The 23,239-nt window shown below is 44.4% G+C and overlaps 1 protein-coding gene across 3 annotated transcripts in view; it reads left to right on the top strand.

Moving 5' to 3' along the window:
* ACTR8 (actin related protein 8) overlaps positions 1-23,239 on the top strand; it is a 520,692-nt gene that overhangs the window by 184,567 nt on the left and 312,886 nt on the right. For all 3 annotated transcript variants that reach the window (XM_069643635.1, XM_069643636.1, XM_069643634.1), the window contains one exon: positions 10,601-10,694. In XM_069643635.1, the coding sequence (XP_069499736.1) occupies positions 10,601-10,694 (94 nt within the window). The remainder of the gene's footprint in view (positions 1-10,600; positions 10,695-23,239) is intronic.

The raw sequence follows: 23,239 nt of genomic DNA, 5'->3' as shown, positions 1-23,239 counted from the left end.
AGTACAGGAAAGGAAAATAAATATTTGTATCTTTTTTTTATGGTTTTGAAGCATTGTTTCAAAAGGAAATTGAAAAATGTATAGTGTTGACATGTAGCAGTCCCAAGGGTCAAGAGTCTTACGAATTCCTAAAGAGATACAAGATGAGTAGGAGTGAGTGCAAATGTATTAAAAGGTGATGTTAGATTTAACACTTTGAGGAATTTGCAGGTAAAGCAAACGACTGGCTATGGACGTTTAAGGGCATTTTTGTAGGTTACTTCGTGAGAGTGGTTTGGTTATGGTTGAAGGTAGATGTAACCAAATTTGAGGAATTTGCAGGTAAACGAGGACTAGCTATGGACACTAAGGATGTATTGGTAGGGCACAGCAGTAGGTTGCTTGAAGGCAACATGGACTTTTAGGAATTCCTAGAATGTTATAGTACCTGATTTGATGATTGTCGGTTCAAACGTTCTAAATTATGCATACAGAATGTTACGATGTAAATTAATTTTAACTGACTCTGTTATGATATAGTGTAAAGTTAGCAAGAAGTGTGCTGTGAGTCAGAGAAGATGTGAGATGGGTAGCGTCCAGAGTGTGTATAGTATGTGGGTGAGTGCCACAATGGTGTTAGAAAGAGGTAGCGCCTCCGGTGTTAGTGTAAAACTTGGCTAGCTTTGTAAGTGCGTGAGTGTCACGCCAGAACTATGTGCCACGCTGCAATGGTTATAGGAAGGTAGCGCCTCCGCCAGAAAGGGGTAGCGACTCTGTGTTTGGAGGTAGCACCTCTGCCAGAAGCAGGACTGGAGGTAGCGCCTCCGCCAGAAGTTTGAGGAGTTTGTTTGGAGGTAGCGCCTCTGTTTGCAACAGTTTTGGGAAGCATAGGTGATTGTGGGTAAGTGCCACTGTGATTAGTGGGAGGTAGTGCCTTTGTTAGTGGTGTGTAGGAGTAAGATATTTTTTTGGAGCTGCACCTCTCTATAAAAAAGGTGTTCCTTTAGTTTCCTTTTGTTGCCAGTGTGTTCTTTTATGCGGGATATGGGTTGTGTTGTCATACTCCTGGGTGCATGTGTGTGGGTGTAGGGTATTCTTTTTGGTAGAGGAGGAAGATGTGTTGTGAAGTGACTGTCTGTGTGTATGTGCAGTTTGGTAAAGGAAGGAGATGTGTTGTGAAGTGACTGTCTGTGGGTGCTGTGAGCTGGTGATGTCATGTGGACTGTTTCTGTGTTTATGTTGGAATGTTAACCAGAGGATTCTACACTCATGCAGTTAGAGCTCCCCTGCCTGGGGGATGGGGCCAGTGTTAAGTCCTGTCCACACTGGCAGGGGAGCTCTAACTGCGAAGCCGTCCCATAAGGTGAAGGAAGTGGGAAGCCACAACTGCGCCCATAAGTTATAAAGGAGCTGCTGCTTCCCACTTCCTTCACCTTATGGGACGATTTCGCAGTTAGAGCCCCCCTGCCTGGGTGATGGGGCTAGTGTTAACATCCTGTCCACACTCTTGTATCTATCTTCATGTAACTATGTCTTAAGTACCTGTAATAAACCTAAGACGTAACCCCAAGAAGCCTGGAAGTCACTCTGTAACATATACTTACTGACTAACTTGAATTATTGGTGGCGTTTTGTGTGGACTTGTTGTATAAAGCTAAACCTTTGTATGCTTTGTTGTATAAAGCTAAACCTTTGTATGCTTTCTTGTTGCTATGGTTTTCAGCTGTGTTTATGCCAAGCACATCATCTGTAATTCCAGAATGGATTTATGCCTACTGTGCCATTCTGGAATGATGTGTGCTTGGAGATGTTTACTCTGGAGTGAAGTCAGTTATACCCTGGATGCTGCCTGTGTTGGGTGTCTTAAGTGAGTTACTGAAGCTTTTCCAAATAATCTGGCTTTCACTTACCAAGTCTGAGGCTTCTTTACAATGGCGACGAGGAAGGGATGTCTGTAGTGATCCACGCAGAAGCCAAGACCCCCAACAGTGACTGGAAGTGGAGTTTGGCAGGAGCTGTCAGCAGGAGCAGCCACCATCCAGGAGGAATTGGCAGGAGCTATCAGCAGGAGCAGCCACCATCCAGGAGCTGTCAGCAGGAGCAGCCACCATCCAGGAGGAATTGGCAGGAGCTATCAGCAGGAAGCTGGAAGCTGCCTGAAAGTGGATGTGGTGCTGAATCGAGCCCAGCTGAATGCGGATGTGGCGCTGAATTGAGAAAGGATACTGAAACCTCGCCCAGGGCCCCCATGTGGGAAGGCGAATTAGGGGTGTATGACAAAGGGCACCACAGCTTAGAGAAGGTGCTTTCTCTGGCCCCCCAAAAGGAGGAGATATTTTTGTGGTGGTGACTGGACAAGCATAGCCAAAATAGAGTGGCTATGTATGGCAACATTTGACGATATTCTAAGAATCACCATTTGACATCTTGAAAGCAAAATTGTTTTTGTTGTGTCATATACTTTGAACGCATATTAACCTGTTATTTTACGCATTGTGTTACGTAGCATTTAGAGGTTATAAATATGGCCCTGTCTGGAGTCCCCGGGTCCGCAAGTATTTATGCTCACACCAGGTCCGCCAAAAATTAAGTGGGCCCTGTGGAAGAAGGGATTCCTACATTATGTTAAAGCTACGTGTGGGAATGGAATGTGTGTAGAACGTAAAGTAGCGATGTTAATGCATTTTCTGGGGTATGAAGGTCAGAGGATATATGACACACTTCCTGATATTTCCGAATTAGATTCAGAAGAGGGAACAAATGATTTTGACCTGGCATTGACCAAACTTGATAGGCATTTAGAGTAAAAAACTAGCACGGTATTGGAGCGATATCATTTTGGCATGAGATGTCAACATGAAGGAGAAACTGTTGAAGACTATATAACTGCTTTGAGACATTTATCCCTCAATTGTAAGTTTGGTGGTGGATTAGAGGAACACATAAGAGATCAATTTATGATTCACTGCTCTAATGATAAAATACGAGAGGAAATTTGGTTAAAGGACAATCCAAACTTAGAGGAGGTCATTAGTATAGCGAAGAGAATTGAGCACACATTACAATGTGTAGCGAAAGCTGTCCCTCAAAGAAAATAAATCAGCACCAAGTGTTGAGGTACTAAGAGTTGGAGATAAGAAGGGAGGGTGCCTAAAGGAAAAGAAAAAACATAGAACCAAGCCCAATAAACATTATGAGAATACCCAAGCCAAAGGTGGGGGTGGTGAGCAGAATAATAGGCGGTTTCAAAAGGACGCCGCTCAATTTAATGTGAAAAAGGAAGATAGGTTATGTTTTCGCTGTGGGAGCTCACGACATTTGTCTACATCTCCCATTTGCCCTGGGAGGCGAGTGAATTGTGGTTTATGTAAGAAGTGGGGGCACTTCGAGAATTGTTGTAAAAACTATCGAATTGGAGGTGGAAGGGGAACCTTCCTGATTGAAGAATATGACGGTGTATCTTCTGAAGAAGCTGATGTTTCTGAGAATGAAATAGTTACCGTTCATATGGTAAAGTGTTCAGGTTCTGATGAGTGCGAGCATCCATCAGCATGGATAGAGGTAAATGGTCATATGGTTAAAATGCTTGCTGACTCCTGCTCCAAAATCACATTAATGTCTAAAACTGTTTTTGAGAATGTAATTTGAGGTTACGTCAGATGTTTGATTCCCTCAGATAAAATGCCTGGCGGATATAATGGAGACAAAATAGAAATTCTGGGGTGCTATGAGACAGAATTCAAATTCAAAGGGAGGTTCACACGTGGGAAAATATGTTACCAAAAGAGGTGAAACCTTGTTAGGTTGGAAGGAACAAAGGGGTTTGGGAATCAAGTTGGATCCTAATAGTGAAGAGCAAGTCCTCAATGTGGTTAATTCTTCTGAGGTTAATAGTGACAAAACAGAATGTAAAATGGTGACCAGATATCCTGAGGTATTTTGTAACAGAGTGGGGTGTCTCAAAGAGATGGTGCACAAGATTGAGGTGAAAGAAGGAAGCAATCCTGTTGCGTCCAAGCTCAGACCGCTGCCCCTGTCTATGCGGAATGCTGTGCGTGAGGAATTAATGAAATTGGAAAGAGAAGGAATTATTGAGCCAGCTAGGGCTGTGGAGTGGATATCTCCTGTGGTGGTGGTAAAGAAAAGCAATGGGGATTTGAGGGTATGCATTGATTTGAGGGAGCTTAATCGGTGTGTGGTAGCAGATTGCCATCCTCTTCCCAATATGGGGGGAGTTATTAAGTAGGATGGGGAGTGCAAAATATTTTGCAAAGCTTGACATGGCGAGTGCGTATCATCAGATAAGTTTAGATGATGAGTCACGCAAATTGACTGCTTTCATCACTTATGAGGGAATATATCAATTCAAGCGCATGCCATTTGGGCTGGTGTCAGCGTCTTCCGTATTCCAAAAGGTTATGGACAAATTGTTGAAGGATGTCGGTGGTGTATGTTGCTTTCAGTACGATGTCCTGATATGTGGGAAGGACGAGAGTGAGTTAAAAACAAGACTGGATTTAGTTCTCAAGATCTTTAAAGCAAGAGAAATAGCTTTGCGTGGCGAAAAAGTTGTATTTCTGACTCAAGCGGTTGATTATCTAGGTCATGAAATTTCTGAGCAGGGACTCAAACCAAAAAGGAATTTAGTTGAGTCCATTTTGAAAACACAGCCACCAAAGACTAAGGCTGAGTTGAGATCATTTCTAGGTACTATTGAGTTCTATCATAGGTTTGTTGAGAACTATGCCGATTCCATAACTAAATTGAGGGCATTATTAAGGAAGGGTGCTGAGTTTGAATGGAGCAAGGAATGTGAAAACAATTTGAAGCAATGAAAAGAAAAATTGATATGGCAAAACCCCTATCGATGTTTGATACTAGGAATAAAACCATTCTGGCCGTGGATGCCAGTAAGACCGGTATAGGTGTGGTGATGTTGCAGCCAGATGCTGATGGTACGGAGATGATTGTAATGCATGCATCCCGCATGTTAAGAGGTGCACAATTGAACTTTTTTTGTGTTGGAAAAGGAAGCCCTGGCGTGCCATTGGGGCATTGAAAAGATGAAAAAATTTTGTCTGAGGTCAAGAGTTTAACTTGAGAACAGATCACAAACCCTTAAGGTGATTTTTGAAAGTAAAGGCCTCAACAAGGTTTCAAGGAGAGTGGCAGGCTGGGTAACCAGGCTACAGTGTCATAAATTTGAAATAGCAGTAGTTGCTGGTAAAGAGAATGTGCAAGCTGATCACGCTTCGAGAGTGAAGTTGGAGAATGATGCTGGTGAAAAAGGAAGTAATGTATATGGTGAACATGAAATGGTTTTTGCAACTGTGGAGGGTATAATTCAGAAACAAGAGTGGATTCAAGTGTTAAGGGCCAATGAAATGTGGAAGCGGATTATGGTACTTGTGGCGGATGGGTGGCCAGAGAAAAGGCTACTATCAGGTGAAGAGAGGGCTATGTGGGAAGTAAGGAATGAACTATCCGTAAAAGGAGAGCTGTTGTACAGATGGGACAAGTTGGTGGTTCCAGGCAGTCTGCGGAGGAAATTGATTGATTGTGCCCATCAGGGACATATTGGCATTTGTAAAAACGAAAGAAGTAATAAAAGCCGATTACTGGTGGCCAGGAATTGATCGCGAAATTGAGAAAGTGGTTGGTGCGTGCAGTGACTGTACCAAATATGGGAAGAACGTGATAACTGTGTCCCAACCAATGGGTAAAACTACCATTCCTGATGGTGTGTGGCAAGATTTGTCCATGGATGTTCTAGGTCCCGTAGACATGGGTGCAAGTAGAGGTAGGTTCATTTTGGTGATGGTTGATACCTTTTCGAGATGGACAGAGTTTAAGATCCTGAGGGAAGTCACGTGTCAACGCATAATTGAATTCATTGAGGATGTGTTTGAAAGGGAGGGTTTGCCCAGGAGCATTCTCACGGATAATGGTCCACAATTCATGGGAAAACTATTTTTGGAGTATCTGTACAAATGTGGAATCTAACACAAAAAGACTCCTTTGTATTGTCCCCTAGCAAACGGTATGGTTGAGAGAGTAAATCGAAGTATTATGGATGCTATTTGTGGAGCTAATCCATGTGGTCTTGATAAAAAGGTTGCAGTAAGAGACGGGCTGTATGCTTTGAGGATGGCTCCGCGAGTAGAAACGGGGATTAGCTCATTTTGAACTTATGAGAGGGCGAAAGGCAAATACCTGTGTTGCGCCAGCTTGGTTGGGCAGGGCGAGAGCGTCCGATGCGGTTATGGATGATGTAAAGAAAGGGATGGAAGCCTGAAAAAACAAGTGGGTGGAAAGAGTCAATAAGAAGCACCCAAGGAGAATAACCGTGGTCAAAGCTGGAGATTGGGTATGGATAAGGAAGGCTGTTGTTACCAAGAAAGGGGAACCGTTATACACAGAGCCTGTTAGGGTTACATAAGTCTTCGAAAACGCTGTGTGTGTAGAAAGTGGTCAAGTCTGGTCTTTGTCCAGAATCGCGAAAGTAAAATGATGTAAGTATATATCTGTTCAGTGGGTACATATCCCACAATAAAGAAATGTATTGCATAAGGGAGGGGGATGTGTTGTATAAAGCTAAACCTTTGTATGCTTTCTTGTTGCTATGGTTTTCAGCTGTGTTTATGCCAAGCACATCATCTGTAATTCTAGAATGGATTTATGCCTACTGTGCCATTCTGGAATGATGTGTGCTTGGAGATGATTACTCTGGAGTGAAGTCAGTTATACCCTGGATGCTGCCTGTGTTGGGGGTCTTAAGTGAGTTACTGAAGCTGTTCCAAATAAACTGGCTTTCACTTACCAAGTTTGTGGCTTCTTTACAGGACTCATTGTAGCCCTGTCCCACTCTCATTCATACATACTGGGGCTAAGCCGTAACTGCTCTTCCACTCTACTTTGATTGGGTTTTGGCTAACCTCTCAGTGTCATCCCTGTTTACCATAGAGTGGCCTAGTAAAATCCCACCCCTAAGGAGCTGATTTGAGAACTCCATCTGAACACCCTGTCAGGAGTCGTAAAGACTCTTCAGGCAGAGCACAAACATGCAGAGCCTCTCTGTCAGGCTATAGATTAAGCCTGACTTAGATAAAAGCCAGAACACCCAGAAAATCCAGCAAAAAGAGAAGGGGACTCCCCAGGTTAAGCAAAAGAACAAAGAAATCGACTGCACAAACAATGAGAAGAATGTGAGGTGGGAGGCAGCCCGTGACTGGCCAGTATACACCTGTTTCACTGTTTCAGGCCCTGATATAGGTGGGTTGGTGCTGCCCCCAACCCACAATCTCTATAAAAGGAGAGGATCTGCCGATGATCAAGATTGCGAACCACAGGATCCAATCATTTGAAGTGCAGACCAGATGCTTGCCAGAGGACTGGTATTGCTGTCAGCATTGGCCAAGTCAACTGCTTTGTTTCTGACCTCCACCTTCAAATCCACTGGGAAGACATGTACTGGATGCCTTCCTCATCTGCTCTGGTGTGACAAATTAGTCTGAAGCCCTGCTCTGCATCAATCAATTTTTAAGTGTTGTCACCAGGTCTGCGTTTTGCTTGCACATGACTAGAACTGGGCTGCACCCATGGGCCACTTCCTGCCTCATCGCTGGAAACTTTGCTGGCATCCTCAGCGCTCTAGTGGGACCTTGCCAACCTGCTGCTACTGTCTCTGCCTACAAGGGCTGGCCTGCTCAACCCAAAGTCTGACAAAGGTGTTCCTGAGGGTCTGCCTACCTTTTCCTGGGTCACATCAACATCCGGTCCTGTCTGCTGCCGCTACTGAGGCATAGTCTTGTGGTGCATTTTGAGTGATTTTCACCCTGTCCTGGGTCTATACCTGAGCCTAACGCAATCCACACTGTACTCCCCGTAACCACAGCCTGTGAAACTTCTGCAGCAAAATCTAAGGTGAGCCTCATTGTCCCCAACCCTGTCCAGTGGTGTCTTTGGGGGTTGCAATTCGAGATGCCTTATATCTACCCCACCCTATCCTGATTGACTTCCATTGGTTGTAAAACCCTTAAGTTAAATGTAGCTATGCTACCGGGCCAAAGGCAGTGGATTCTGGGTCTGGAGTCCTTTTTTCTGTCATCTAGGGCCTGGTCACCGGTAGTCTACCCCGTCCATAGCTGGGGGACCCTTTTGAACATTTATACAGTGACTCTGGCTTTTACTACAATCTTAACCTATACCACTAGCCGTTGGCAGTGCATAGTGCCTATTCATTGTATAGTGATCTAATGTGTTAGGAAACTCATTTTGGTGAGCATAGTGCCTATTCATTGTATAGTGATCTAACATGGTAGGAAACCCATTTTGGTGTAGCCATACTGTGCTGTTTGTACATGTAATCGTGGCTTTACTAACCAGTACTGCGTTGATTTTATTGATTACCTATAAAATACTATGTTTGTATTTACCCGTGTAGACCTCCGTTCCAGAACATGCTTTGCTCTTGTTAACTGTATTGCACCCCAATTGTGCCCCCAAATCCTTTCGATGTTACAATTCAGAGTTTCTACTAGCGCTTAAACTGGTTGCACTTTTAAGTTGGCTTTACAGAACCCCTCGCCAGAGTAGATTATGAAAAACCTGTCTTATCAACATACAGAGCAAGGCATATAGAATAAGTGTTGCATAGCAATTTGCTATGCCATTCTGTCGGTTTGCTAATTGAATTGACACTTGTTTTGCAAAGATAGCTATTTAAGTTTCCCTGTTCAATGAAATCACAGCACACCCTGAATTGCTGTTGGTGTGCTCTCCACCGGCTTTTCTCGATTCACTGCAGGATCAAAGGGACTAATTGAGAGGGAGAGAGTACAGCAGTACTCATCTCCTCTGCTTTTAAGTACCTGAGACCTGGGCGGCAGTGCTAGGCAAGAATTTTTCTTTTTTACTCTGTCATGCAATTCCATTTCTGAACAATGTTACATAATACATAATTACAGTATTGCTACTGTAAAAGATTCCATTATCTCCATGCTTCACAGTAAAGTCTAGGGTAATGGATCTAAATCTCAAAGTGTAAATTAGATTTCATTTTGTTGGGAAAGATGCATCACATTGACGAGTGAACACCTTTGTCAATGTACATAATCACGTGGCCAAATTCTTTTGAGGGCAAACATAGTTTTGTGACCTGCTGGTTGCATTCATCTGCACAACTGGTGCTCAATCGCATACACCTTGACATTCTATCTTATCACCATGCTGCTTTATACCAGCTACCCTGAACGTGAAATGGTAGCAAATGACAATATTCCACCTAGTTAGCTCAGTTCTCTGCCTGCTACAGCATCCACTCGTAGCCACTTTCTTTCCTTCCTCTTACAGAATGATTGCACAAAGCTAACTAGGTGTTTATGTGAAGTTGTAATCAATAGTTCCATCCAGTTGGTACATCTACAGATCTACTACTATACCATACACTGTAGTTAGTCTCCAGAGCTCTCTTTGCTCTTTGATTCTGATTGCATTATATATTAGAACCTGCGGGAAATAGCCTGCCAAAATGTTTTCAGAGCCTTTTTGTATTTTCATATGTATTTGTTTGTGTCTATTCATGCAGCTAACATTTTACATTTGACAAACGTTAATCCACGGCTTGCAAAGTCTACCTGCCCTGTCACATAGTCAAGTAGATTTTATGCCGGGTGAGTTTCATTTGCAGGGGATGTTTGAAACTTTTATTTAACATTTATTTCAAGGTAAATGTCAAATAAAGGTTTCACTGTGCGTGGCTGGACTATGGGTCGCAGCAGTGTGCCTACCATAAAGTGAGTTTGTGGTGAAATGCGCCATTTTACAAAAAGCACATTTTATTTTTTTGTAATCCTTTGCTATGTGTAGAGTGCATTTCTTTAAGGTTGAGTAGGTAAACTAAGTTACTCGACCTGCAGGTCATGCAAAATGTTAAAGAATTTGCAATGCTTGAGTCTCACTAATGTTTTACTTCAGCGGTACCCATCAATACAATAATGCTGTGTTGTTGCTCAATTTATGTCTTTGGTACAAATAACTTCTGGTTACATTACCAATATTAGTGTAACATTGCTAATGAAATGGGTTTCTTTGCTAATAAAGAACATTTTAGTCTGCTAATCAGTTTAAAACTAATGTATGCCTTGCAGAGGGTAAGGAATGCGCATCATGAATAGATGATAAAACCAAAGACGCAGTAGTGGCTCTGCATGCTTCTCAACATAAGCTTTCTTTGCACAACCCAGCTATACCTTGCCTCCCACCCCCCTGTATTCACTTCCTAGGCTTCCATCCCCTTGCCCTCCTACTGCTACACCCATATCCTGGTGCTATCAATGGGGTCCTATGTAGTGGCGGTCATACAAATCACAGTGAACAAATAATATTGCACCTTGCTTTGGGTTTCGGATGATGGGAATATGGCAATGCTGTTTTCTCATATTGATTACTGAAAAGGGGATGGGCGGAAGATTTTGCTTCTATTTAGTATTGTATCTTGATTTTGACCGGAATGCTCTGGGTATAGTGTCATGCTTTAAGACTGACGGGCACGCTGTTTTGTGCCCCAAATGGATCTGAAAAATCCAAATGCTAGAAGTGACTTGGATTCCTCTCTATCTAGTATTACAGGTGCATTTTACTAGTACCAGACATTTACAACCGGCAGCATGTGAAGGAGTTGGTGAACATGACTCTCATGAAGATGGGATTTTCAGGTATTGTTTTTTGTTTCTGAATTTGTGTTCCTTCTGTTTAACACACCAGTGATTAACCTATTTTAAGTTGGGATATTTCCACATGAGGGAGCCCTTGCTTCACTGCTGGACTTACAAGTGCATTCTTTCCATCATTCTGAGGTCTAACCGACCAGTGGATAGTGCAGAAGTCAAAGCGTTGGATTGAAGTATATTTTTTCACTTTAATTCTATGATAAATCACTTATTCATCCCTTCTCCCCAGGAGGGGAGTCTTTCCTTGTGATGCTAGGGAGGTGAGCCTGGTAAAAACCGGAGAAAGCAAATTACAAATAACCCGGTCAGGGAAGATGGGTATCATGTGAAGCGAGAAACTCGTCCCAGTCCTGAGGACAATATATCGTTGATGAAAGTGGTAAACAAGAAATGTGAAAAAGATACATTTATCCAACTCTGGTAGAGAGCCAACAGACTGGCAACAAAAGCCCTGGGAGGAAGGGAAAACACCCTATGTCTTCATGGTTGATGACTGGAGAGAGTCCAACCTAGAAACATGTAATGAGATAGAGGAAATAAAACTGGCAAGTAAACAGGATAAAAGAGGAGAGCCTAAAGAATAACAAGATAAACCCAATTTAAGAAAGCCTGAATTAGACCGGGAAGAGTTCATAAGTGATAAGAGTGTGAGGAACTATTTGAAGAAAGCGATTCTAAGTATAGGGCCACAGAAAGCGCAAAACCCAAGAGTATTTTTGAACAACTACAAGAGTTGATAATAGAGACTATGATGGGATGCAAGTGCAACGTCGAAGGCAGTCAGAGATTTTGGCTGCGCAAGAAAGATTAGTAGGCGGCCCAGTGCTGGCAGTTGTCATTGGGCATCGCAGAATGCGCACATATCCATGTGTAGTTAGCTTTCACACATAGAAGCACCATATAGCAATACAAAAAGAGGAACAATGTTCTCAAGTTGCAGTTTGAGAGGTTAAAGAAAGGGTGATGTATTTTGTATTTGGAGATAGTATACAATGTTATATTTTAATAGATGTTCTAATAGATAGCTGACGTAGGTAGGCGTGTGAGATGTAGTCCAATACGTGTTGCGGTAAATGTGAGGCACAGGGCTATGGTAGCAGGAATTCTGCCATGTTGGATGTCGGGGCATATTACAGGATGCGCTTGTGGAAGTTCGAGAAACTGGCATAAAGTGGAACTGCGGCTCTGTCCAGTTGATCCAGAGATTTGAGTTCCCCCTTCGATCACCCACAGAGAAGTTATGCTGCTAAGGCCACAGGCCACCATGCTGTGCCGATAAAAGCTAATTGATTGCAGCTGGGAAAGGAATGCTAAATCCCAGGAGGAAGTGTGGGGATGCGCCCTTTGAAGGTTGAATTTTTATGAGTAGGGCATGGGGTTCTGTGATGCCAATAGGTGAGCATTCATCCTCTTTGAACTGCAGGCACTGCGCCCAAGGGATCAATAAATAAGCAACATTTAAGAGTGGTGCTTAGATCACGTGATCCATGGGCACCTGGGTGCCCAGAGAGATAAAGGGGGATATGTGCTAGGGCCGTACTGTGATTAGGGATGGGTGGAGCAAAGGTGAGGCCAATACATTTTATATACAAGGGCGAGTAGCTGTCGGTGCGTGCCACAAGGTCTTTTATAATGAGGAGGCCCATTGTATTATCCAAGCAGAGTTGACCTCGCTATTCACACTTTGATCAGGTTCCAACAGAGGGGTGCACATCACATGGTAGTTAGGAATATTTACTAGTTAGAGAGATGTTTCATGGTAGCAATGTTCTTGGTTGTCGAACAATTCCTGATTTTCATCTTGATAGTATAGCTTAGTGGCAAAACGCTTGTTTGGAAGCAGGACGACGCAGAGCAAATCTGTTTTGAATCTGAGGTCCACGCTTAAAACCAAGTCGGTATTAAGGCGCGTTGTAAAAAAATATTATCATTATATTGATGTTGTACGTCCTGTGTCTAGGGGAATGTGTTTTAGATAATGGGTGACAACAGGTTAGTGGCCTATAAGGGATAATTAGAATTGTATAGAGCACTTAGCCAATGGGGAGTGCAGGATCATGTTGTAATCTTTATGATTGAGTGGTTATTTATAACGCGCTTAATTCCCAGAGGTTTCTAAGCGCGGACCCAGGGATCAAACCGGTTTTGCTCAGCGTCGCTTCCAAGGCAAACACGTTGCCCGTGAGCAATCCTCCCGAGACAATGCATAGGGCTGGCAAATTGCAGTTTTTCGCTTTAAAAGATGTAACTCCTCTGGGTGGGGAGAGCTCTGTGTTAGTTTGGTTCTACTGGACTGTCTGAAACATTTTGCATTTAACATAGCTTTGTTTTCCTTACAAATGGTGCTGTGTGGGTAGATTTTCCTTCTTGAGTGAAATTCTCCCCACTTTGTGAGTCTCCCGGGATTTTGCTGGACTATTGATATGATTTGATATGATTGGTTTTTTATAACGTGATTAATCCCCAGAGGATTAGAAGCGCGGACCCGGGGATTGAACATGTGGTGTTCCGTTTCATCTTGCTTCCAAGGCGAGCACGTTGCACCTAAGCTATCCTCCTGAGACTGGATTTTTTTACCGAATCTCCTTAGCCTTTTTCCTCACTCATTATTATTATTATTTTTTTAAAATATATTTGTTTATTGATTAATGGATTCAGCTTATAACACACTGTTTCTTAATATTCATACATTATTATTTCTGCAAGTCTCCAATAACTCTTTCATATCTCAACAAATATTTCAAAGCAACGTTAAATCAACATGTCGTCAATATTGTGTAAGACAAGAAACCAGCAGCTATTGCCAATTACATACTTTACTGGTTCAGGCAGACCACACTTAGTGTAGTGTGGGTGCTCTAGCTTGGGCATTTGGGATAGAGAGTTTGTAGCTTTTTCACCTGGTTGCTACACAGGTGTGGATCTACCACGCTGCGCTCATGACACAGATTAACATCTTTGTTTACACTTCAGGGCCTCATAGAGAACTATTTGTGTCACATCATATCAGTCCTGTTGTCTTTCTCGCTTCATGGGGGTTGCAACTCGGCAGAGGCCATCATGTCATTCAGCATTTGTCCCCAATCCATACTATTGTCTATGTCAGCCTTGGTGAGGAGTAGGTCAGGTGAGTAACTGGATGATAAGTAGGTTACTTTGGATTATCCTAGATTCTGCTGGTGCTGCCTACATGGGTGTTTGTTTGCTCTTGAGGCTGGACAGAGCTTTAGCAGTACTTCAATAAGAAAAGGTTTAAACACTGGTTTGTTAGGCGCTCCTGACGTGGTTTATTGAAATTGTTTTAAAGAATGTCTGTTATTTTCACAGATGCTTTGAACATTAAGGTCATATTTAAAGTCCTCAACACGTGTTTCCCCACTTTAATTGCAGTGGTTCTTCAGGGGGTGAAATAAAATGTTCAGAACGCTAAAAATAAGATTCTTCCAAATTACATAATCTTGTGAACAAGAATAGCAAAATAGGCTTATAGTTAGTTCTTTCCAAATTACATAACACTGTGAACAAGAATAGCAAAGTAGGCTTATAGTTAGTTCAAATTAACAGTTAACAACTCTGCAGTTTACAATATTGTTGGTTATGTACTTTACGCCTAGATTACATTGCAAGTACAAATTATAATTATTGACATATATGGTTGTAGCTTTGTCTCAAACAGTGGAGATTCTGTTACATAAAAGAATTCATCAATAGATTTGAGCTGGATTATTCATTGAACATAAACAGAAAATGCCATGATTGCATCCTTACTGTTCAATGATAGTTTGCAGAATGTCAGTTGATATTCTTATTAGTTAAATCTATGATCGTGTTGAGGACTTTACATATGATCTTTATGTTCAAATTATCTGTGAAAACAGCAGACGGAGGACTTTAAATATGACCTTTATGTTCAAAGCATCTGTGAAAACAGACATTCTTTAAACAACTTCTGACCTTTATGTTCAAAGCATATGTGAAAATAACAGACATTCTTTAAAACAATTTCAATAAACCACGTCTGGAGTGCCTAACAAACCAGTGTTTGAACCTTTTCTTATTATTGTCTGTGTTAGGGAGAATTATCATAAATGTGCTCATTCCTTCCACCTTGGAGACCCCCAGCAACTTTGCTGGAGTTTGAGGACTTGATTTTTTTAACCTGGACAGAGTGTGACCCTTTTTCCGACTCTCACGTATTTCTGTGTGAATCTTACCTCTGTTTCTTTTGGTTATGGAGTCTGACAAACTCCATAGGCATCATCTTTTACAATTGTGTCACACAGCACCTTCATTGCTGTGGTACAGGGAAGTCTTTTAGATTTCCCAAGGTTTAAATACCTTCTCTGGGATAAACTACTGTTTCCCAGAGCAGTAAAGTGAAATTGACTTTACTTAGCATTGTACTTGCTAGACCCAGCACTCCCTATCTTACAATAAAGTGCTGGAGGGGTTTCTTAGTATCCCCTGTGTCTAAATGCTCATGTAACATTTTTATGTTACCCTTTCCTCACAGAATGTCTGGTGGCAGTGGTTTCGTTCCGAACTACCATGGTTTGCATTTACCGCGGCTGTTCACAGCTACAGTAATGCTAACCGCGGGAGCCTTCATTTTCAAAATGGCGCAGAGCCATCTTTGACAAAATGGTCCCCGGTCTTCATTTTTCGCCATGTCTTCATGGAAAGGTCCTTCTAGAGAGTTTCACTGCACGACAAACCAGGTTTGGTCTTTGTCCATTTCGCCTTTGGTGGGCCTCAGGAGTGAAACCCATGTCTAAGGTGGGCAGGAAGTGAGGGAGGGGCCCGAACTTCCCTGTGCTTAGTCTCCTAGGAGACCCAAATGGACTCTGTGGTGATAGGCTGGCTGACTGTCCGGCAAGGACAGCCAGCCTGCTGGATGAGTGACAGCGAGGCTGGAATGAATGGGAGAGGACTGAATAAAAGGCGAGTCTTTTGGCTTGGAAGGCAGAGTAGACCACTGGACGAAGAAACTGAAGAAGACCTTGTAGAGGGCACCTGCTGCAACTCCTGGACCGTTGGTTTTCCCGGTGAAGCCCTGCTGCAGTGCCGAAATGCCAAGTTTGCATCGACAGAGAAGACCCTGCAAGGACGACTTCTCCCTATGAGTTGGTGGGAGCAACCAACTCCAAAGTATGCCACCTGGACACCCATCTCGGAGTTGGTTGAATTTCCTCAGAGTTGCTGTAGGAAACCGTATAGCCCGGGAGAGAGACACCAGATTGTGTGCATTACTTTTAAGCTGGCATAAAGCTTTTGGAAGATCCTCCGGAATCCCACGAAGCAGGACTGACCAAGCCTGAGCCCCCTCAGAAGAGTGCAAAACCCCAGAAGCAAGGACAGTCAACCTTGACAGCCAGGAACTGCGTTGTTGCTATGTGCGGTAGCTGATACTCGAAACAGCCACTGAAAGTGAAGTTTGCCGGTTGCGGGTTTTGGCAGTCCCAGTGCATTGCAGGAGTCCACCAATGTCCTCCCTCTTGTCCCCATGACTGAGGCCCAGGAACAGTGACATCTGCAGAGCTGCACAGGAACAGAAGTCATCAGCTGCATCTTTTCTTCTTTACCAAGGTACTGTAAAACAGGTCTAAGACAACTTACATCTTACTGTAGAAGTGCTTGTAACTTCCACAACTCACAAGTCTAATCAGCTTGTGGCCCTACATTTGATTTATCTTTTCATCAAAGACTCCTAAGAACTTGTGCAACAATATACAAAAGAACAAAGCAGTCGACAAATGTAAAACTTGAAGAAGGAAGAATGCAGCAGAGCACAAAGCAATACAATGCAAAACAGGGCAGTCGATGAGGAAGAGCAAAGGGGGCGCATGGGTGCAGGAGGCTGGAGAAGGGGGGGCGCGAGGCACACACACACGATATGGAGTTGCACGGGACAACACAGTCGGGGAGGAGCCGCTGCGAGCGAAACGCACACACAACACTGCGGTGCGAGGATAAAACTTTTTTACAAATGCACAATTTACTGTGCCACGGAGCACCTGTCCTTATCGAGCACCAGAGAAGTTGGTGTTTCCTGATGATGGTGGGGATGGCCTGTGGGGAAAAGGGAGTAAACACAGGTTGGTGCATGCTTACCTGATGTCTGGGCAGAGGTTTGGGTACTGGGTCCTCCTGGTCCGAACAGGAATTGCCCTTTTCGTCTGCCCTTCGCTTCGAACGCCCGGGCGAGATACACCCTTGATCTAAGATTTAAGAGCAGAAAGGAAAAGGCAGAACTAAGAAGGTGGGTGGTTCTTAAGCCAGGTGACCTAGATCCACTTGCACCTGCTCCCCATCTGAAAAGGAAAAGACGCTCAAGGGCTGCTTAAGTAGGGAAAAAGAATGGCAACCAGGAAGGCACCAAGTGGGCGGGGCTTAGGCCAGGTGACCTAGATCCAGTTTTACCTGCACCCCATCTGCAAAGGAAAAGATGTTGGAGGGCTGTTTAAGTAGGGAATAAGAGCACCAACCCGAAAGGTACCTGTTGGGGCGGGGCAGGGCGATAGTCCCCCTCGGAGAGGTACACAGCGGCAGGATCTCATGGGGACAAGGATGATCATCTAGGGAGAATGCGGTACAACACCCCTCACACTCCACCCACTTCCTTTACCTCCCCTTAGTCTGTGAGTCTCGCCTTCACATCCCTCACTTCCATGCCACACTACCATGCATATATGCGACTCAATACCTTACAGTTACCAAGATTAGGAAGAGTAGGGATGACTTAATGAAGACCTTCTTGATGGGTATTAAGACGAGGAGGTGCAGAACAGTGAAATATACAGAGCTAGGAATGAGAAGCGGACACAGGGGATTAATGGTTTTGGTTAGTCTTATGTTTTTTTTAATTGTGATATTGGTTGCCAAAGCAACCTTACACAAAAAGAAACGCATATCCCAAAATACATATCAAAACAGGAAATTGACAATTCTCACTGTATGTTATGCTCAACTGGTCTTTGCGAGGCGTTGGAGCACGGTTTCTGCCCTCGCTGTACTTAAATCACCCCCGTCAGGCCTCTCCCTCAGTAGAAAAGCTGTGAGCGGTGGTACGTTGTGGTACTGCTCCTGCTTGGCTGTGTGAGTGCGCCAATCTGTTGTACCTCTCAAACCCTTCACCCCAAAGTACGGTTTCTGTGAGCATATGCCGGCCCATAAAGCTCACCTGTGAATAATGGAAGGTGAGCTTGCCGTCCTGCTACTTCTGGCAGGGGCACGTCGAATGAGATCTAGTTCCTTCACTGATCCCTGATAAGGATTAGTCCAGTCCAGCTACGACTATGCTTCTCTTTATGATTGGTAAGTCTTTCTTGAACTCTTGTGATGCTGTTCGTTCTGTTTTAATGTCTTTGTGTTGCTCCTATTTATGCCCGCAATAATGTCTCTCTTCTGTTTTCTTCCCTTAGATGGAAATGCGGCCTCAATGCAGCTGTAAGACGCAAGACGTGGCCGGCTGGAAGATGGATGCTACTGCAATGTTCGACAGCAGGTAAGTGATGGTTTAAGGAAAGCGCGAAGTATGGCGAAGCGCAACCTTAAACTGACTGTTTTTCTGATGTCTAACTTTGTCTTCTGTTTTTCCTTGCAGGCGCTGCTGTCGACGATGGAGCGTGTCGTGCTGCGGTGCCAAGAGGAAGATATCGGCGTTCCGGAAAGTGTAAAGATGAATACTTGGTTCGCCGAAGAGATGTACAGGTCAGAACAGCTTCCCCCAGTTGGTAAGTATGCTGGCAGGAAGCAGGATGTCTAGGAAGCAAGATCTTCAAAGGTAAGTCTGACCTCAGGCGACGGTGAGTGTTACGCTGCTTGTTAGTGCAGAATAATGCAAAGCGTTGTCTTGAGGATCGGGGCAGCTTATATAGTTGAGATCGTGGGCACGCTCATTAGGGGCGGCTTACCAGCCATACCCTGCTACTCCTAAAGAGTGAGCATGTGCAAAGGCAATCCATTAGCAGCCACATCCAAGAATACAGTTGGGGCTGCTTAATGGATGGAATGTACAAGGTTAATGCATCCTGCTTAATGGTTGGAATGTTCAAGGTTAATGCATCTGAAGTGCTATGCCCATAATAAAAGCTTTTTGATGTTAAATGGATGTTCTTTTGTTCACTTTTGTTCATGAGCCTGATGCCAAAGGCACCAGGACAGTGTCCACCCCGGTCTACTAGTGCATGCGATGCCTGTGCCCCTGACTTCATGACCATGACAGTATAAAAACACAAGGATAATAAAGATTGCCCATGCTAATAGCTCAGGAAGTCTTCATTCTATTAAAGACAAGGAGGCGAGGATTATGCTATTTCTTTCTTTATTTACTGCCATGTCAGCACTTTAAAACTTTCAACTTTAATACTGAACTTTTCTGTTTTTTAGAAACAAAGTTTAGAAAACAAAATGCAGAAGTTTAAAGGTCCTCTAGTCCATAGTCTTATTCGATCAATCTGCATCAGGGAGCTACAAGCCCCATGAGTCTTAGGTCTGAGGTAGTCCTGACCTTTCCCCTCTGCCCCTATCCGAGGGCAGCCCTCTCCATAAGAACCCCTCTGACCAGGTCCTTTCCTCTTTCTTTATGTCTGTCCACTTGAACAACTTCATTTTTGCAAACCAAACCATCCATTATCATTGAACAGAGAATTGTTCCTTGAAACTGAGAACTTTTGCGGTCCAACATGACCAACTTGAACAGGTTTTCTTCCACTGTTGTGTAGTGTTTCATCCGGCCGACTTTTGTTCTTCTCCTGTAAATAATGGAGAGCAAATCATGAGGGTGGGAATGAGCAAAAGAGTTACCTCATAACAAATATAGCAATGTAGACGATAATCTTGCCATTCTGGGTGGGATATAATGCTCGCCTCCCTGTCTTTAATATAATGAAGACTTCCTGAGCTATTAGCGTGGGCAATCTTTATTCTATGACAAGACAGGAGGCTCGCATTATGCTTGTTCAACGCTTGCTACCACCATATTCGTAATCTCAGAAACGGGCTTAAAATAGAATGTCTTAAAGGTTGATTCGAAAGACCAATCTGTTGATTTCATAATGTCCTGAAGAGACACCCCTGTCGCAAAAGCTTTGGAAGCCATCGCTCTACTAGCAGAGTACACCCCAAAAAGTGACAAATCAATTCCAGCCCATTGCATAATCTCTCTCATCCATCTAGCAATGGTCGCAGATGCTACAGCATTAGGCTTCCTGGGCGCTATAAGCAGCTGTGAATCTCTGCGTGGTCTAAGATGCGCTGTTGCTTTTTCATAATCTTTAATACACTGCGCAACGCAAAGCTTCTCATTACTTGTGAAGTATGGGTAGGCTATTACTCTCGAATCTGTCTTTGTTCTCTTGGAAATGGTAAATGAGACCCTGTCTGGATAGAATATTTTCCTATCGACTTCAAGCACTTTGACATCAGAAACTCTCCTACGCGAAGTAAGGCAGAGCAGCATTGCTAGTTTTCCTGATAGCAGAGGTCTGGATAAATTTTCGTTATCTGGCCATCTGAGGAAAAGACGAAATACGTCTCTCACATCCCATAACACTTTATACTTGGGTTCCGGTGGCTTCTTAAGCTTCATCCCTCTTAGCAATCTCACGACTGCTGGATGTTCTCCCACCGTGTTACCTTCCACTTTTTCGTGACCCGCTGAGATAGCGGACCTATAGACTCCCACTGTTCTGAAGGCGCCACCTTCTTGAAATTTAAAAGCTAAGAAGTTGAGAACCTCTACTACAGGGGCTGAAACGGGATCCACACCGTGGTCCGAACACCAGGTAGCCCACCCGTTCCAAGCCGCACCATAGCTCCGAATGGTGGAAGGCGCCCAGGAATCTCTGATGCACTCTGCAGCGAGCTGTGAAATTCCTGGCAATTCCCATCTTTTCCTGAAACTCTGCAGGCTATCAATTGCAGCGTGCCGGCTGCTATGAGTGGGTGAGCTTGCCCTGATAGGTCGAGAAGAAGGTCCGGCAGAATGGGAACTATCCTCGGAAAATCCGTAGAAAGTTCCATCGCTACTGGAAACCAGGGCTGAGCCTTCCACAAGGGTAGGACTATCTGGAGCTCCGCGTGATCCCTGCGAATTTTCGCTACGCTCTCATTATCATAATGAATGGCGGGAACGCATAATGCACTGCTCCTGTCCATGACTGCACGAAGGCGTCCGTGCCCGCTGCATCCGGGTCTATCCTCCAGCTGAAGTATACTGGCACCTGAGCATTCAGTCTGGACGCAAACAGATCTATGTGCAGGGGCCCCCAGAGTTCCTGCAATTGTTGGAAGACTAGGGGGTGAAGCTTCCAATCGCTGGAATCCACAAGATATCGTGAATTCCAGTCTGCCACTTCGTTCAGAGTCCCTGGTAAATACTCCGCTGATATGGATATTCTGTGCTGGAGACAGTAATGCCAGAAGCTCTTCGCTAATTATTAAGCATTTTGGAATTTGTTCCGCCTAATTTGTTTATATACCGTACTGCAGAGATATTGTCCATCTTGAGCAGGACACAGCACTTTACTCTCTTTCGTAAAAGTGTGAACTGCGAAAGAGCCCGCCAGAAGCTCGAGGCAATTTATATGGAGCTGTAACTCTTCTTCTGACCATTTGCCTCCTGTCTGCACGTGTTCGCACCTGGCTCCCCAACCTGATCTGCTCGCATCTGATTCTATTACCAGATGTGGGGCTTCGCAGAAAATGGCGCGACCATTCCAAGCCTCCATATTCTGCAATCACCAATGGAGCTCTGTGAGGGCTTCGTGGTCCAGAGTTACTAGTTGGTGGTAGCGAAGGCCTCTTTGCAGATGTTTTATTTTGAGCCGCTGTAGAGCTCGATAATGAAGCGGCCCCGGAAAAATCGCTTGAATAGAGGCTGCTAGCAGCCCTACTACTCTGGCTAGATTGCAAAGCGAGATAACCCTTTTCGCTATCACAGCTCTGAGCTCCTTCTTGATCACTCTCACTTTGTACCCTGGGAGCTCGAGAGATGCCTTCACAGAATCTATTGTGAAACCTAGGAATTCTATTCTCTGGACCGGAGTCAGCTGAGATTTCTCCAGGTTCACTAAAAAACCAAGCAAAGTCAGAAGTGAGAACACCCACTGGACGCTTTTTGTCAATGATAATTTCTCTGGGCTAAAGATGAGGAGGTCGTCTAGATAGATAATAATACAAATTCCTCTCTCTCTGATGGCAGCTGCCACTGGTTTCATGAGCTTGGTGAAAGCCCACGGAGCAGAGGAGAGGCCGAACGGGAGGCAGGAGAAACGCCATACTTCTCAGTTTCATAGGAAGCGTAGATACTTCCGAAACGCTGCTGCTATCGGAATCGTAAGGTATGCGTGTTTGAGATCTAGGCGGGCCAGCCAGTCTCCGGTACGCAACAGATCTCGAAGCAGATGAATCCCTTCCATCTTGAAATGGTTGCATACCACCCATTCGTTTAGATCTTTCAAATTTATTACGGGCCTTATTTTGTCCCCTCTGTGAACTAGGAACATGGTGCTGAGGAAACCGGGACCCTGTTGGTACTCGCGCTCTATCGCACCTTTGCTTTCTAACTTTGTGAGCTTGCAGTGCAGGAGCGTTGCTTCCTCTTGTGTCATGTGTATGGGGCGAGGTTCTGCTGTCTGTATGGGTGTTCCTATAAACTCTAAACGCAGCCCCACTACTGCTTGCAATACCCAAGCATCGCTTGATAAGGTTTGCCATTTGTTCAGGTAGTGGAGAGTTCTCCCTCCCACACGCAAGCTTGCAGTACTCACCCACTGACTGCCCCGGTTGCCGGTACGATCCTCTTCGCCCTCTTGGAAATCTTGTTCTGGCATGGAAGAAGGTATCCTGCTGTCTAGACTCCCAGTAATTTGATCGTTGACCTTGGGGTCTTCGCTGGAAGGTATAGCGACCGGACGAGCGACCCCTATGTCGTCCGGTCCCGGCAAAAACTCGCCCGGGGAAGATCTTCTTGATGGAACTCTGTGCTCTCTCTAGAGCAGTGTATGTGCCCACGAATTGAGACATTTTTTTAGCGAATGCTTCGCCGAACAACATTCCTTTGGCGCCTTCACCTGCCTCGTAGCTGGCGAGATCACTCAATTTGTTATCTATTTTTAACAGGACTCCTCTTATTCTTTCTGAAGAGATGGCACAGTTGGCGTTGCCTAGGAGGCATACCGCTCGTTGCGCCCAGTTACCTAAGACTGTCACGTCTACTGGGATACCAGTTTTCTTTTGATTTCTTCGCCAGATCCATGATCTTGGCTAGGGGCCCTGAGATGTCTAGGAGCTTGTCCTGACACCCCCTCCAGGCACGGTCTACTCCTTTCCTTATATCACGAACTGCTTTGGTCACAAAGGTGACCATCTTGGGGTCTAGGTCTGGAGTATCTGCAAGCTTATTCGGCAGCTCTGGTCTGGGGCACTCCGACCTCATGCGTGACCTTACTTCCTTTCTATGGGTTTTCTAATGTGCTGGGCCATGTATGCTCCCACTCTGGGTGACGGCTCCCAATCCGATGACTTGG

Source organism: Ambystoma mexicanum, chromosome 2p (assembly GCF_040938575.1).
Source record: "Ambystoma mexicanum isolate Mex_15411 chromosome 2p, UKY_AmexF1_1, whole genome shotgun sequence".
Classification (NCBI taxonomy): Eukaryota; Metazoa; Chordata; class Amphibia; order Caudata; family Ambystomatidae; genus Ambystoma; species Ambystoma mexicanum.
Note: the sequence above shows the minus strand (reverse complement) of the source record. Positions and strands in the feature narration are given on the sequence as shown.